Source organism: Alligator mississippiensis, chromosome 7, assembly GCF_030867095.1.
Source record: "Alligator mississippiensis isolate rAllMis1 chromosome 7, rAllMis1, whole genome shotgun sequence".
NCBI lineage: Eukaryota > Metazoa > Chordata > Crocodylia > Alligatoridae > Alligator > Alligator mississippiensis.
The window spans coordinates 68,175,773-68,192,798 of record NC_081830.1 but is presented as its reverse complement, the minus strand read 5'-3'; the positions used below and the strand labels follow the sequence as shown (position 1 = coordinate 68,192,798).

The following is a 17,026-nucleotide window of genomic DNA, read 5'->3' as shown; positions in this document are numbered from 1 at the left end:
GAAATTTTCCATTTCTAAAAATTAATAGTTCATAAAATTCATTAGTAACAATATGCCAATACAATGTTAGGCAAGCTTGGAAGTTTCAAAGTTGTAATTAAGAGAGTGACAGAGTTCCAACTATTGTATTCAAGGGATCGGTCAAGCAGAATCACTGGCTCTACTTTCAGAAGGATGGACTGATATACAAGGAAATCCTTTATTGAACATTATGTTAGCAACACCTGAACCAATGTTCCTGAAAGCAACTACTACCAAATCTTCTCGTCAAACAGGTGAATACATAGCCAAATTACTGAGTGAAGAGATTGAAAGTGCAGGTCCCTCCAGGGTACAAGCCCTTGTAACTGATAATGTGAGTAACATGAAAGCTGCATGGCAAATATTAAAGGCAACGTATCCTCATTTACTAGTATTTGGCTGTCTTGCTCATGGGTTGAATCTTCTAGCAAAGGACATAGTAAGTGTGAATACAATGAAGACAATATTGGCAAACTGCAAAGTGATTATGAAGGTATTCAACAATCATTATGTTGCTAATCAGACTTTGAAGAAATTACAGAAAAGAGAAGCAGGGGAAGGAAAGTGCACTTTTATTGCCAGGAGAAACTAGATAGGGCTCAGCTATGAAGTGTTTACATAGTTTGCTGTGCACAAAGAACTGTTTGCAGTGTGCTTCAATAGATGACACAGTATCCCAGATTATTCCCATGAACTTTTGGAAGCAGATTCTCGACAACAATGCCTTGAACTCGTGTTCAAGGAGCATTCAATTTGCTACTTCCAGTTTCAGTGGCTATTAAGAAACTTGAAGGAGATACACCAAGCCTTTCAAATATTCCAGAGATATTCAGACAACTGAATGAAAATCTAATTGAGCTTTTGCCATCTTCACCTCTATCCAAGAAAGAAGAAGCAGTAAAACAAACATTTACTAAGAGATTTGAGTTTTGCTCTCATCCAGTTCATCTGGCAGCAAACCTTTTAGATCCTCAACACAGAGGACAACATTTGTCAGAAGATGAAGTATCTACTGCTCTTAATACAAGTAGCTAAGAATGTCCCCAACATCGACGAACTAGCTATGATAGCAGACATTGCCAAGTACCGTGCAAAAGAAAAACTCTGGAGGAAAGACATCATTTAGCAGGCAGCAGAGAATATGTCTCCTTTCACATGGGGGAAGGGATACTGTAACACCCGACTGTTGTCCAGGATTGCTGTAAGTATCCTAAGCATTCCACTAACAGCAGCTTCTTGTGAAGGGAACTGGAAGGCTTTCAGCTCAATCAAGACAAAAAAGAGGAATAGACTAACAAATGAACGCACCACTAAGCTTGTTTCCATTTCTCAAAATCTCTTGCTTCTGGAGAATCAGTCAGAAGCACAATTAGTGAAGAAGATGCAGTGTGATGGTAAGTTGCCCTTGCCTGTAGACTCATTGGTAAAATCATCCCTTAGCGAAAGAGAATGAGGTTGTAGTAGTTCTGAATCAGATTTGCCTCAATCGGATTCTGCAATGGAACTAATCAGTAGTGCAAGTGGTTCTACAGATAGTGACAGTGAAACTGGAGGTGCTGCAATGACCTCAGTGGAAGAGTTAAACTCTATTGAAGTAGATGAGTGGACAACCATGGCATATCATGCACAGTTTTTTGGGTGTGCTAAAATTAGTGTCAACAGTTTTCAGCGCCTTCATTTTTTTTCTTGAATTTAAGCAAACAATGTAAGTGCATGCTATTGTGTATTGTCTTTACATTTTTACAAGTATTCCAATAAGAATAATTTCTTTCCACATAAAGCTTTGAATTTAACATTTAAACCATATTAAGTGTTCTGTATTTAATTTTTTTCCTAATAAAATATGTCAGTTCAAATACTTGTGACTATTCAGACTGTAATAGGGGGCTCTTGGGGCCGGTCTGCCATTGGCCCGCCCACTTGTTTCTGGGCCAACTTCCTGCCACGACTTGTTGTTTCTTAATTGGTTCTGATTAGGTGGGAGGCTACCCATGCTTGCCCCAATGCCAGGGGGCGCTATCTGCGGCTCCGTTCCTCCCCTACATTGCAGCCCAAGGCCTCGCAGATGGCATCTAGGTGACATAATGCTCCCGGCCTATAGCTGTACCAAGCTCAGCCCTCCTCGTCAGGCCTCAGACACACACATTCGTACCGCCCTCCTCTCACTAGGGCCTCTCACACTCCACCCCATCTCGCAGGGTCTCTTTCATGCATCAACAACGTATACCGCCTTGCTCCCTTTCGGAGCGGGTCCTTTTGGCCATAGGCTTTATCTAGTGCGTACCTTGGGTGGCAGACGTACTGTCTTTCGGGCTTCTCTTGCAGCCCTCACCTGGGTAGTGGCCAGCCAGTTACCTGACTGGGTCCAAGCTTGCCCTGGGAGGGGCCAGGAGAACTCTATACACACTCACACACACATACTGGGCTCCCAACCCTCTAGTTTCCCCCTCACTGGGGCTCCACATCTACCCCCTCACTGGAGCCATGGGGCTCTCCTCCCCAGTGGGGGCTTAGGTGGCTCCCTTGTACCCATTTCTGGCCCCCTTGTACCCACAGTATTGTGGGGACTAGGGGTTAAGGCACCCCAACCCACCTTTCACCAGGGTGGTAACTGGCCTGGCATTTCCTGGGGGCTCTTGCACCACTGGGAGCCCCACCAGGCCACCCACTCCCAGCAGGGTGCAGTTTTAGGTCATGCCCAGGACCAGGAGCCTCCAAGCCATCCCCCTAAGCTCCCACCCTTACCTCCAGGATGCTGCATACAGCCTTTCAGCCAGGTGATGTTTCTGCCTGGCCTGCCGGCAGCGAACTGCTCTGTTTATATGGGCGGCTGGCCGCCGCAATCAAGCACCTGCTGGCTGTTTGGCTCCACCCTTAATGTGGCAGGTACCAGCAGTGCCCTGGCACAGAGACATTAAATTAGCCTGGGGTACTTTTTTAGTTTTGTTTACTAAATATAAGTCAAATAAACATGCTAAATCTGATCACGCTCCATTTAAGGCATTAGGAAATTTTCCAATTCAAAATTTTCCGGAAAACCCACATCTCCGACGGTGCTGAGTCACGGGTCTTGTGTTGCTGCCACATACACTGCCTTGAGCACTTTCGTCAGTGCTGCTTCCGCACCATTTTCAAGATCTGCTGGCATCAATGTGGAGGTGCTACTAAGAGCCAACACCACCGATACTGAGGCAATTGGATGGATGACAGCTGCCGTTGATGTGCCAACTGCCAAAGACCGTGATGTGGGAAACATGACAGAGGGGCCCCATGCAAGCGCTTCAGTGACACTCTGAAGAGGTCCTTTTCTGCCTGTGGTATTGACCACAAACTGTGGGAAACACAGGCTTCAGATTATGATGCCTGGTGGCTCCAAATCAAAAAGGCAATACTGTTCTTTGAAAGTCAGCACAGAGCCAGCATCAAGGAGAAGAGGAGTAGGAGAAAAGATACACCCTCATCTAGCAGCAATCAGCCATACATGTGTAAGCATTGCAGCAGGATTTGCCTCTCTGCAACTGTACTGATTAGCCACCAGCAGGCCTACAAATGGTGTGGGCAGTTACCTTCCTAACATCTTCGTTCGTGAAGAGCTGCCAAGATGAAAGTTATGTTTTGTCATTTTTTTCCAGAAAGGTGTCTTTCTTGTTCATATGGAACTAGCTAAGTCTTTTAACAAGTTGCTACAAAAATTGGCAGTGGTATGCATCAACTTTGGTAATGAAATGAATATAGGATACAGTAGGTATTAGAATTTATTGGGTACTAAGTTTAAAAGAAGATGTAGGTGTCTGTCACCAAATGTTCTGTACTTGCCACACATTACATTAAAACAATACTGTAAGGAAACCTTATTCATGGATTATATTTGTTTCTGATGGCCAGATTTAGCCAAAGACTTGATACAAAGCCTGGTAAAATCTGTAGTAGTCCTTCCATTGACTTCCATGTTCAAGTCAGCAAACACTGTAAAAAATGAAGGAATTCCACATTGCAGAGTATATGCTATGATAATTTATTTTGGTTTGGTTCTAATTATTAAGGATGATACATCATGAACATGCTGTAGACTATTTGGTAAAAGTAACAAAATTATTTGATTGCAGTAGCCTGCTGTTAAATCTGTGCTGAGTAGTGGGAAGAGGCTAATAATTTTTCTGTGAGAAAGATTAATTGTATGTGTAGATTAGCAGTGAGAATTACTTTCATTTTCTCTGGAAAACATTTATGTTTTAACAGGTGACTGGACAAAACACAACCAGAACAACAATGAGCAGAAAAGAAAGCCAATCTGTAAGTAATTTCAAAGAAAAGTGTTTACAGCATATCTATTTTTATATTATTCAAATATGTTCCTATAGCACAGGAGAAGAATTAAAATCAGTTATCATATACTCCTTAGGTAGAAGACGGAGATCAAGCATCAGTTTGTCTGACGAAGAGTTGTGTAATAAAAGGCTAAAGGGCATTCCAGGTACAATTTTTATAAGGTTTAAATAATTGTTTATGGTAATTTTTAAATCTTATTTAATCAACTTTTGAAATGACTTATCAATTTGACCGTAGAATTTCTGGGGACAGATTGCTGCATTTTTTTGTGCGGAACTCACCAAGCTACCTAATTTATATGCACAACCGCTTGCTTGTATATTTGTGCAGATGCATCTGCAAAGAAAGTGAATACATTTAGAGAAAGAACTTGAAAATGCAGATCATAATTTTTACTAAACTGGTCACATCTAGACATACTCAAGACAGAATATCTGATTCTGAAAATGTTTTGCTGTAGGGTTAATGGTTTTTTTTTTAGAAGATCTCCCCAGTTACAATAGGAGCTGGAATTTCCAAAAGTTTAAATCCCAGATGGGCCTCAAAATATAATGACTGATTAGTGGCTCTAAAGGCTGTGACCCAACATTCCTAAAAGACATCTCCTCCCTTACTTTCTATCCTGATTCCTCTTGCAAATACTGTCTGTTGAGTTGCAAGTTTGTTCAGCAAAAATGCATGGGAGGTCGCTCTTTGTAGTCACTCCTTAGCTTTGGAACTCTTTTCTCTTGAGGCCAGTTGCAGCCTGAGCTTGGACATCTTTTGAAAGTGAAGTAAGACTTTTTATTTGGGCAGGCTTTTAATGAGAGGGTTATGTTCTGGGACATTATTTGGGGAATCTGTTTTATTATTTACTATTTTAGTTTAATATTTTATCTATTTTTATGACTTGTCTGGTTTTAATTTTAAGCTGTAATGAGCCTTTTGGGAGGGAGAAGGCAGCATGTACATCTAATAAACAAATGAATACATTTTCAAACAAGTTCATTGCCCTGCAACTGCCATTGAGAAGTCAGAAGGACTCAAGTATAATGCTTACATGCTTCGCTGAGTCAGGGCTGCAATTTAAGAGGCCTCAATATTCAATATACATAGTACATCTAATATTGCACTGCAGGGGAAGCTTCTGATACAGAGATTCCTAAATGTCTCTTAACTATGATTTCCTTCCAAAGACATTATCAAAATTTCTACCTTACTGACTTTCATATTAGTTGCTCTGAAAAATTATAGACAAAATAGGGTTTAGAACAAAAAATCATATAGGATCACAATAGATATTTTCATGGTTGAACCTTTGGTTCCAAGTTAAAAACTTTGCATACAAAAGTTTTAACTCATGCCTGTACATGTATGCTGTTTGCAGATGTTTAAAAAAAAAAACAGAACAATTTACTTTACCAGAAGAAGCAACATGTTACTTCAACCCGCCTCCACAGTGTCTATATAGATTGGGTGAGGCTTTTTGGTACTTTTTAGCTAAAGCTGATTCAACCAGCTATTCGATAAAAGCACCAAAAAAGCCCCACTAAAGCACCCAATCTGTACAGACATCAGGTGAGCCAGGTCCAGCTAACCCGCTGCCTCTTCTTGGCATGCGCAGGGCTTGGCATGGGAGGGTGCCAAGTTTAAAGCACCAAGTTTTTTTTTTCAATTGTCTGCAAGCAGCCTAGATTTTCACCTCACTTTAAAATGCTTGAATTCTGTCCATTGAAAGGATGCTTCTTTTGTGCCCACCAAGTACTTGCATGGCTTTTTCAGTTAAGAAAACAATTTTTTAAAGCTTCAATAAAAGTATATTCAGGAAGTGCTTCAGGCTTATAATGCAGAAAGCACCAAGTTTTACCTTCATGTCAGGAAAAAAGGCTGCAATTATTTCTGTGGCTGCCTATAGCCACTAGAGGGAGCCATTTAATTGATTTTGGCTTTTTTCTATGTAAGAGGATCATATTTAAAAGGGAAATATGATTAGTTCATTGAGGCTCGTGTTCAGGTTCTAGTTCAAGACAGCTCTTATTGTACAGGTTATGTCTTCTTAACTGAATTAATACGAAATAGTAAAAAAAAACCCCAAACAGTAGCATATTCTAAAAAGACAGTTTTGCTAGGGACCTGATATTTTTTTAAGTGACTGACAGAAGAAAGTGGGAGGCAGTTTAATGCTCCTACGGTTCTGCATAACAGCATATGTAGATGGTTTATATTCAAGCAGTTTTTTCCTGTTAGGCAAGTAGCTGTTTACAATGAGAAATGCTTTTAGTGGGCATAGGCATGACATTTTAAAACATGTTGCTGAGCTAGAGGGTCTTGCACTAGCTTCCCATATCTCCTGGCTCTTACCTTGCATCTGTTTTTGCTCCTTCATTGCAGTTTTCATTAATCAGCATGATAGCAGCACCAGTACATGAAGCGATGATGCAGTTTCAACTAACTTGTTAATATAATCACTTCCATTGTATGTCTCTTCTTGAAGTACACTGAAATAATAGAATCATTTGGTTATGAATCCTATGAAAAAGTAATAGGAGACCTGATTTGTTTTATATGTTTTTAGATGAAACTAAAGCTAAAAGTACATTAACTGATCAGCAGCTGATGACCATTGCACAGAAGATGGGTAAAGACTGGAAAGAAATTGCCATTGGATGCCTTAACTTAGAAATGAAAGATATTGATCAGATTCAGGAAAAGGAGGAAGAAGTTAACATTTATAAATTCAGGATGCTGAACAAATGGAGGGAAAGTGAACAGAATAATGGAACTGCACAAAATTTGTATGACAGTCTCAGGGATCACGTGTCATATGAAGTACAGCAAGTACTAAAAGGTAAACACCAGTTTCTCTTTATGCTTCATTATGTAATTATGCTTCAGACATTCTCATGGATTCAGTATCAGAGAATTCCTTAAACAAACACAGGGTGAATTTATGCTATATAAGTTAGAACAGTCTTTTCTCTAAATTAATAATAAGCATTTTTCATTCAACTTTATAATTGTGATACTTCATACTTGCTTTTTTAAAGCTGATATAAAGAAATATATAAACACCAGTGTTTGTTAGGGACTAATACTTAAAATATTGATACAGTTTCCCATCTGTCCATAGTAACCAAGACTGTTATACTCAAGCACATTCTTGTTTCTTATTATGGTGCTCAGTACAAAAATGTCAGTATATTTGTTCCTGTATATTTTAGTAATGTTAAAGGTATATCCTTATTCTAGAAAATTAAGGTCTTGATAATTTGACCCCCATAACATATATTTGGCCAGGTGCAGACATTACACTTTTATCGGTATAAGTGATCAGAAACCGGTCTATACTCAATTAACAGAAGTTTGGCGCACAGACTGGTTTAAAAATGGCAGAACCTGGTCTAAGATTCCTACCTCCCGCCCAAAGGGCAAATGTGTGTTCTGTTTGCTACTGATCTATACGATGCCACTTATAAAATACCACGTAACTTAGATCAATTCCACCTTGAGCTTTTTGAATGTCTGTAGCTAGCCTTCCTGCATAGATGTAACCTTTTTTATTTCAGTGGAACTACTTGTAACTCTAGGAATCAGTCACAAGTGTTTAGAGGACTGGGACTGTCCTCCAAACTGTTTCAGGAAAATACTGTCTGAAGAGGAAACATTAACATTCTGAGAATACATACTAGGCTTCTTCTCTTCAACTTTACAAAACTAGTTGGCATCCAAACTGAGAGCATTTGCTAATGTCCTTATATATTTGTTTTAGATAAATGCATATGTTTGATACATCATTATATTGTTTTGTAAAAAAAATAAAATAAAATTATTTAACTGGTTTGCAGTGGCATTTAAAGGTCAGACAATCCATATGTGTATTCATTTCCTCAGGTTTTTTAGAGCACGTATGAGTTCATGGCGAAACAGCAAAAAGGGAACTCAGCAACATTCATCTGAATACTGGTTAACCTTTTCGGACTGTTTAAATGGGATTTTATTGTGGACAATACAGTTTGGAGCTCAGGAGGTAACTTATGAAGATGCAGGCCATAAGCAATCTGTGGAAAACATTTAATAAAATACAACTTTGGGAAAGGACTGAGAGTGGAATTTGTATCAATGTAATGAATGTAACATGTTCAGGAAGAATTTTCTGTGTGATTGATACCAGTTATATTAACAGTCTATAGTGAAGACTTGCAGTAGCAATTGTAATGTAGTTGAAACTTGAAACTTCCATGAACTTCATGCCGTCGTTGACCTAGCACTTCAAAGTGCGGAGCATTGCTCAGGAATTTGAAGTAATCTTAACTCCCATGAAACACTGCTTGCCCTTTCTACCAATTTGGCTGTCTTTAAATATTTTATCTAATTCCATGGGGTTTAATCCATAACAATTAGAAAGATCTTGGAGACCTGGTTACAGTTATATCACCACATAAAATAATTCTGTTAATTGTAAATAATTCTGGGAACAAAATATTTCTCTGTATAAAAAACTTGATAAAAATAAAATGCTGGTTCTCCAGTGGGAGCCAGCAGTCCTTACTGCTGGGAGGGGAAGGTACTGGCCGGTGGAGCAGCACGAAGAGCAGCAGACAAGATGGTGGCTCTCTGCTCCTCCTTCCTCCTCCTACTGAGGCCTCTCTACCAATCAGTGCCAAGGGGTGGGGCCTCTGTGAAATACCTGTGAAATCGGCTCTGTGCACTGCAAGCAGGCCACAAAAAACCCTTTGTCTCGCTGTGATTTAAGTAGGTCCCTACTTACAATGGCAGGATTGATTTTCCTATCCATGTGCATGGCACATCAACTCTACAAGTATGTCCATGATTGTCATGTGTACATCCCTATGCCTGTGTACAACTTATGTCCATGATTGTCATGTATGTGCACCACTCTGTTAGGATGGGATTATGTTTATTCAAACAAGGTAGATTAGTTTCAGAGTAGCACAGAGTAGCACTAAAGGCAGCTTTGATTTTTCTCTGTGAGTGTCATGTTGGCTTCATGTGTCTATAACTGATTGCATGTTTCTAATTAGATGATTTTCTGTGTTGTGCACTTTTTGTTGTATTATACTTGGTTTAGAAATAAATACAGATTTTTATACTGTTTTTAACCTAAATTGAACTTTGTGATGACAAAGGCACAAGCTAAAAATAGAAAAGTTGGTGATATCTCAGAAAAGCAGGTGCCTATCACTGACTGCAGATAGAAAACACATTTTTAAGATTTTTAAGGTTTTTAAAGGTTTTAAAATATTGTTTTGTATTAGACAGAACTAGTACCTTTGTTCATGAGTGTGTAGTGAACATGCTAGGGATGTCTCTCTTTTACTCTAAATGTTTACTAAAAAAAATGTCTTTTTAAACAAGAATTAAAACTTGAAAATGCTTAAACTTGTTTGTTTGATTTTTTGAAGTATGAATATTGTATTCCTCAATCCAAATATTTACGTAAAAGATATCATATACTATTTTTTTTATCATTGTTTTTGTAGCCCTCTACTGGTTGAAGGTTAGATGTATATTAGGTTAGTATATTAGGCTAGGTAAGAGTAACTCTTATACTTTTTCTAGTTAGGAGCCTAATATACTTTTTCTAGTTAGGAGTCTTTGTAATCTTAAAACTTCAGTTCTCAAACTTTTGAAAAAGTTATGTATCTCTGTCTACCTAATCTCAGTCCTTCTAACAATGGATCACTCTCACCGCTTTTTTGTGTTAACTATATTATATTATTCAATGCCTTGGCTCAGTCTCTTCAGAACACTCTGTAAAGTCCTGTAGATAGATAGCCTCCTGGGATTCCAGACATAACTGTGAAATAACTAATGATGTGGCACCTGCCCAAAATATATACTTACTCAAGTAAATAATAGAACAGTAGGAATCTAATCAGGAAACTGTGAATAGTCATATACCATATTTCCCTAATCCAAGACAATTTCAAATTTAAGACGACTCCCCCACTAATTAGATTCTAGGCATGGAAAATTATAAATCTGTTATAACTTTCCCGTACAGACTCCAGTTATAGGAGGATCTTATTAAATTCACCCCTCACGTTGTTGCGGCAAAGGGGCTAACAGTGATAAAAGCAGCAGCAGGTGGGTAAGCAGCCTGACCCCCGCCTTTTGCCCCCTGTCACTTGCCTGCCCTTGGTGGTCCCCCTGCCTGGCCCCTGCTGCCTGTCTGCCCAGCCACTTGTGTCCCTAGCCACCTTATGCAGTGGCTCTGACTTCAACCTGGGTCATGGACTATCTGGTGGCTTCAGCACTGGGTAGGCAGTGGTGGCAGCTCCAGCCCTGGCCCCAGGAGCTGAATCCAGAGCTCCTCTGCCACCACACAGTCTCCCCTGTGCTTCCCCCAAGCTACACACTATGCTATTTTCCCTGTGATCCTTTCTCTGCACCGCACAATCTCACCTGCCTTTCTGTGCCCCTCTTCTTCCCCCACAGCTGCCTGCTGCAGGCTGGTACATGAATCCAAGACGAGGCCCCCGCCCCCCATGTCCAATAGGGAAAAAAAAACTTGTCTTGGATTTGAGTTAACATGGTAGTACAGATAGATTTTAGGGGCACAAGTTTTATTGATTCTATCTGAAGGTGGGAACTAGAAAACAAGCCATGCTATACATGAATGGAGCACAGCAACCATGGCAGTGCTCCTTCCCCTCGGTTTGCAACAGGTCTAAGAATCCACTTTTTGGGAGGAGGTAGATTGTGACTACTAGAGCAGCTCTGGACTGGTTGGGACATTAGAGGTATTTTCCTTCTCCCTCCCAAATATCTGTGCTGAGTGGTGCTCAGGGCAAGAAAGTAATAACAGCAATATTATGTTTCTATGGCTCCTGTTCCAAGAGGGAGTTCCCCTCCATGGGGAACCCCAGGGGTTTTGTCAATTGAAGAAGGATCTTCAGTGCCAGGTCCCAGAATGGTATATGCCATTCTCTGGTGGTTTTCTTAGTATCTGTTTAGAAATTTAAAAGCCCATATGGCAGTGGTTGCCAACTTTGAGGTCGGGACCTTATTTTGGATTGCAACAATAAAAAATGGGGTCACGCACTCCCAGGGAGGGAGGTATGCGGGGCACGTACCCCCAAGACTTGCGCGTGAGGTGGGGGTGGATGTGCGCTGTGGGCTCGAGTCTCCTCACCCTCCTGCCCTCTGCCCCAGGGCCTCCGTAGCCCAGCAGGTGTGACATGGCGCAGGAGGTTCGGGAGGCTCCGTGCCACTGCTGGGAGCTCCATGCCAGCTGCACTGCTATGGCGAGGTGCCCCTGCCTGCCTGGCAGCAACCGGGGACACAACTATCTTCAGTAGCTTTTAGCATGGGTACAGGGCTCTGCCTGAGTATATCTTGTTGGAGGATTTGGGCCTAAACTATGAGAAGATGAGAAATAAAAAATAAAGGTATCCTCTTTCCTGATAGTCACCTGAGGGACATAAGGGCAGAAACTAAGGTCCAGCTAGGAAGTGTTGGAGGAAAAAAAATCTGTTTCAAGAGTGTTTTAAGATATAGTCATTTTTTCCCCAGTTGTTGATTAAACAGTAATACTTTGGTTAATGAATCGTCTGAGAACAAAGCTTTATAACAAAGTCAGCCTTTTTTTTGCAAAAAAATTGAAATTTTTTCGAAGCAAACACATTATACCAGAAACCTGCAGATTTTGCAATTTTGCAATGAACTCCCTGCAGGCTGGCAGAGTTCCAGCCTGCAGGGAGCTGGGAGGGAGCGGGAGGAAGGCAGTGAGACAGGGGGCACCACATGCATGGATAGGCATATGGCCCCAGGCTGCCTGCAGAGCAGCTCCAGCAGGTATGTGGGGAAGAGAGGGGGATTGAAAGCCCTGTAGGAAGGGAACTGGGTAGGGCTAGGGATGCTGCTCAGCTGGGTGGAGCTTGGGGCCTGGGGCTGCAGTGTGTGGTTCCCAGTGAGGATCAGGGCTGGGCCATGGGCGGCTCATCCAGGGGAGGGGGAGGGCGGGATGGCTCCCTGCTGCAGACCTACACCCCCCCAGATCTGTATGCGGGGCAGGCACAGGCTGCAGGCTTGGGCTTTCACCCTGCTTCCCTCCAAAGGGACCTCCGCAGCCCAGCAGGCATGACCCGGCACAGCAGGGAGCACTGGGGCTGCACAGGGATCTTGTGCCTACGAGCTCCGTGCTGCCCTGGCGACGCACTCCCTCATGTGCCACTGCTTTAAGGGGCACAACCCTGTGCTGCTGCTCTCGTGGCAGCCTCACGCACAGGGGGCATGTTGCTAGGGCAGCACAGAGCTCGCAGCGGCGAGGAGATCCCTGCACAGCCCCATTCCTCCCTGCTGTGCCGGGTCATGCCTGCCGGGCTGTGGAGGCCGCAGGGGAGGGAAGCAGGGCAGGAGCCTGAGCCCACAGCCTGAGCCTGCCCCGCATATAAATCTGGAGGGTGCGAGTCCCCCTGCCCACTGGGAGTGTGTGTGGTGGTGGGGCGCCACCCCACCTGAACCCACGGGGGAGTGAGGGCAGGGGGCTGCAGACCTGGGTCCATAGCCCTGGCAGCTGGGTATCTTTGTGAGTATTTATCATTTATCTTTGTGAGTATTTAATGATATTTTCCTACTGTACTCCTCTTCTCTGAAGTCCTGGAACGCATCCCTATGCCTCCTATGTTATTTCAACCTCTGGTAACGAAGTTTCTGGGAACCAAGTGACGACATGGAACGCATTTACTTTGGCAACCGAGGTATTACTGAATTTATTTTATTTATTTTTTAAAAGTCCTAATCTTTTCTAATGTTACAATACTGGAATATTTGGGTTAGTTTAGATAGCACTGGCACAATGCTAATATGAGGATAAGAAAAGAGACCACCTTAACTGTATAAACAAGAGAAACTGATGGTAACAGGCATTTATTTTTCAGTTGTTAAAAATATTATTATGTAAGGAATGTTATATTGAGTGTTCTAAGGTTTTCTAACAGACTGGATGAATTTCCTCCAATAATCACAAAATAATGATATAAAAAGTGGGAAATGGGTATTGAATTTCAGGTATATTTTCAGGTTATAAGAAGGTTTCCAATTTGATAGTGCAGCACGTGGCTCCTTGTGCTGCACTATCAAACTGTCAGGGAAAGTGTAATGATATACAATATGAACTTTCTCCCATTTTAAACTAAATAATATTGTGATCTTTATATGAACAATTTACAGTGGTACCAACAGTAAATCCTGTAGCCAACACCACTTCAGGAATTGTAGTAGTGGCAGCACTGAGTCATTAGTATAATTGTACTGAGGGATTTCTCTCATGCTATGCTGGGAAGCTAAGGTTTGTTCCTGAGTCATGAAGGTTAGTGGAGGCGTTTTCTAGGAGGGTGAAAAAAAATAATTCCTCTCTGCATATAGTATTAGAGGATCTCCTTATAGAATTAAAAGAAAGCTGCTGCTTTTCTCTGTATTTAGAATTAAGAATATGTTAAGCTATATCCCACCTGATGTTATTAGCTTCTAAAAGGGTGGACAATTATTTGGGCCTGGGGGCCATATAGGGAATTTTGGTGAGTTGTTGTGGGCCAGGTCAGCACTCCCCCCTTCTTCCCCACTGCAACAACTCACCAAAACTCCTTATGTGGGATGGGACCATGAGCAGGGATGGGGCAGTGATGTTCAGAAGTGAGATGAATGGGCAAGGCTGGACTCATGAGGTGGGGTTATGGGGTGGCCCCTTCCCTGTGCGGGGGTGTGTGTGTGCATGTGTGTGTGTGTGGGGGGGCAGGGCTGCCTGGGTGCTAGGTCCTGGGAGCTGGCTGGGGGTGCGGTGAGGGAGAAGGGTGCAGGGGACACATGCAGCAGAGCTTGCCCAGGCAGTGTGGTCTGCAGCACTCTGCATGGTGCCAAGCCTCACCCAGGGCAGGCTGTGCTGCACTCCAGCCCACGCTCACCACCCCAGCCTGTGCCCACCAACCCAGCATGCACAGCTTACCAGCGGTGCGGCTCCCAGTGAGGCTGCTGCTCAGCTTCCCTTGCCTCTAACAGTGGCTCCTCGTGCTGCACTGCTCTAGGCTGGGAGGTAGCTTCAACTGGGTGGCTCCTGCCCCAATCCATGAGGCTCTGGTTCCAGGTCCGGGCTGCCTTCCACCCACTCTGGTTCCCCCGGTACAGGCAGCTGAGTGGGTGGAAGGCAGCTGGGAGCTTCAGTCTGGTGGCTCCTGCCCTAGTGTGTGGGGCTCTGGCTCCAGCTCCTGACTGCCTTCCACCCACTTGGCTGTCTGCGCTGGGTGGGTGGAAGGCAGCCAGGAGCTGGAGCCTGAGTCCTGCGCACTAAGGCAGGAGCCACTCAGATGAAGCTCTTCCTGGGTCAGAGCAGTGCAGCAGGAGCAAGAGAAATGATCGCCACTGGAGGCAAGGGGAGCTGGGCAGCAGCTGTGCTGGGATCAGCCCTGCTGGTAAGCTGTGTGTGCTGGCCAGAGCTGGGCCAGCAGGTGCAGGTTGGAGCATGACACAGGCTGACCCAGGGAGAACTGAGCCCCATGCAGAGCGCTCTAGGGGCAGCTGCGGGCAGGACCCAGTCAATTGGGGAGCACCCCCCTTGGGCTGGATCCAATCAGTTGGTAGGCCAGTTTCGGCCCATGGGCTGTATTTTGCCCACAGCTTTTCTAAACAGTCTCATGTGCAGAGTTAATTAACAATGTTCTTTGGCCAGATTATATTTTTGTATCTTAAATGTTACTTTTCCGATATGCTCAATAGTAACTCCCGAGTATTTGACAGTTCAGTCCTCTGTACAGTCCTTCAGCCCTGACCATGCCATAACCTTGAAGGTGGAGGCACTCAGCAAAATTCTTTTCTGCAATTCCCTGAAGTTGAGATCAAGAAAGACTATGCGGCTTGTACTGTCAATGCTTTGTTCCAACTTGTCTTCAGACAGTGAGGAGTTGGAAGCAGTCTAATTGAAAGGCAGAGGAGACAAGTATTAGCTTTTTTAGAGAGGCCCCTTTTACTTGTTACAGGTATTGCACAATTAACTGGTTACTTGTGTAATAACCTTAAGACCAGCTACAAGTGCAAAGTAGCTATCACACAATTAGCTCTAGCCAGCTATAAAAAGTTAGACCTTGAAAATGTGTACTAATTTTATTTTTATACAGGTCTTCCAGCTGCAGGGGTGTACCATGCCCAATGTGAAACCCCTGAGCCTTGGGAATTGTGGATACTGTGTTCTCCAAGATCTGGGGAGATATGAAAGCCCCAGACCACACAGGGCTCTCGGTTCCAGCCTCACATGCAACCAGTGTGGAGAGTCCCACAATCGACAGGGTTTTCAGTCCCCACTGCGCCTCACACACAGCTGAGACTGAGAGATCCACAGTTGATGGGACTCTTATGTAAAGCCAGGGTCAAAAGCCCCATCAGTTGTGGGACTCTCAGCCCCAACTGTGGGTAGCCCCTGCAGCTGGGAGCCTCTTTATCAAAGGGGGCTCCCAGCCATGGGAACCTGCTTCTTGACAGTTCAGGGGGAGTCCCCCCCCACACCAACAGTAAGGCACAATAGTATCTAATGCATGATCCCACAACCATGTCTCGTGCTTCACGTGTGTGACATGGCAAGAGGCACGATTGGGTAGATCATGAATTAGACCCAGTCATGCCTTTATGTGCACATGTAGAGGGGGCCAGAGAGAGATCAATTGCTTGTTACTTCTGAACTGTCAGATCAAATTTAGCTCATAATTTAGATCACTTGTGAGTCTCTATATTAAAATCAGGTGTCTTTTATACACATAGACTTTAGTGAAGCGGCAAGTTGTGGGAATTTGTATGTTAAATCGCATTTACCAGAACTTCTGTATTATGTAAGCACAACTTTTAAAGTGCAACAGGTTATAAATCCAAGAAAGGCAATCTGTCACCGAAGAGTGCACACTTCTAGCTGCCTTTCCATACTGCTTGGGGAAGATCAATTGATTACTGGCCAATTAACATCATGCTGAATTAACACTGAATTCATTACTCTATTAAGTAATTTATTAAATGATTTGGAAGCTGTTCAGACAAGCAATGGACTTTACTAGTATAGCACTAATAATTTAGCACTTTGGCAGATAGAAGTATAAGGCTATACAAAGCATACATTTCTTAGGCTTCTTCCTGTAGTTTCCCATTGGGGTTATGAAGCAGAACAGTGTCAAATCCAAAATCTGTTTCTAAATATGTTTGAGGACCTAATTTTATAGTGGAACTAGGCCATAGGCTAGAAACTGTGGAAAGCCTATGGCTTTATTCTTGGACCTTTTGAAAATCAATCTAAACCTGTTTCTGTGTGGTCCTTGGAAAGTGGCTGTTAGACAAGATATAATGCTTAAATAATGTGGCCCTAGCAAGAGAAGTATGCCTGATCTCTGCTGTACACTTAATTATTAGCTGAAGCTTCTGAAGTTGAACAGTGTCCTTCCACGCCTGACATACTTAATGCATTTTACACTAAAAAAGGTTTAGAAAGCTCATTTGCTTTTTCCATCTCATTCTTGTTTGCTTTCATTACAAATAAAAATAGAAGCTCGTGGGAACACCTGGATAAGGTCTTAGCATAACTATGCAATTTCAGTATAGCAACACTTAAGTTATGTAAGGTTACACAACTGACTAAATGTTATCAACATGCTGCAAACTAGTTACAGTAGTCATACAGTTTGGATGGTATGTCTGCTGCATT

At 42.8% G+C, this 17,026-nt stretch overlaps 1 protein-coding gene and 1 long non-coding RNA gene across 5 annotated transcripts in view; both read left to right on the top strand.

Moving 5' to 3' along the window:
* The window catches only part of LOC102576310 (caspase recruitment domain-containing protein 8), a 35,066-nt gene extending 25,337 nt beyond the window's left edge, over window positions 1–9,729 (top strand). For 3 of the 4 annotated variants that reach the window (XM_059731089.1, XM_059731088.1, XM_059731091.1), the window contains 5 exons: window positions 135–275; window positions 4,261–4,314; window positions 4,424–4,495; window positions 6,905–7,177; window positions 8,221–9,729. In XM_059731089.1, coding sequence (XP_059587072.1) covers window positions 135–275; window positions 4,261–4,314; window positions 4,424–4,495; window positions 6,905–7,177; window positions 8,221–8,240 — 560 coding nt within the window. In that variant the 3' untranslated portion in view covers window positions 8,241–9,729. The remainder of the gene's footprint in view (window positions 1–134; window positions 276–4,260; window positions 4,315–4,423; window positions 4,496–6,904; window positions 7,178–8,220) is intronic. The other variant, XM_059731090.1, reaches the window with a different exon arrangement.
* Window positions 9,730–12,953: 3,224 nt separating this feature from the next.
* On the top strand, window positions 12,954–16,104 carry LOC109284187 (uncharacterized). The gene is made up of 2 exons (XR_002091544.2): window positions 12,954–13,052; window positions 15,462–16,104. It is a non-coding gene; the product is annotated as an uncharacterized LOC109284187 (long non-coding RNA).
* Window positions 16,105–17,026: the final 922 nt, after the last annotated feature.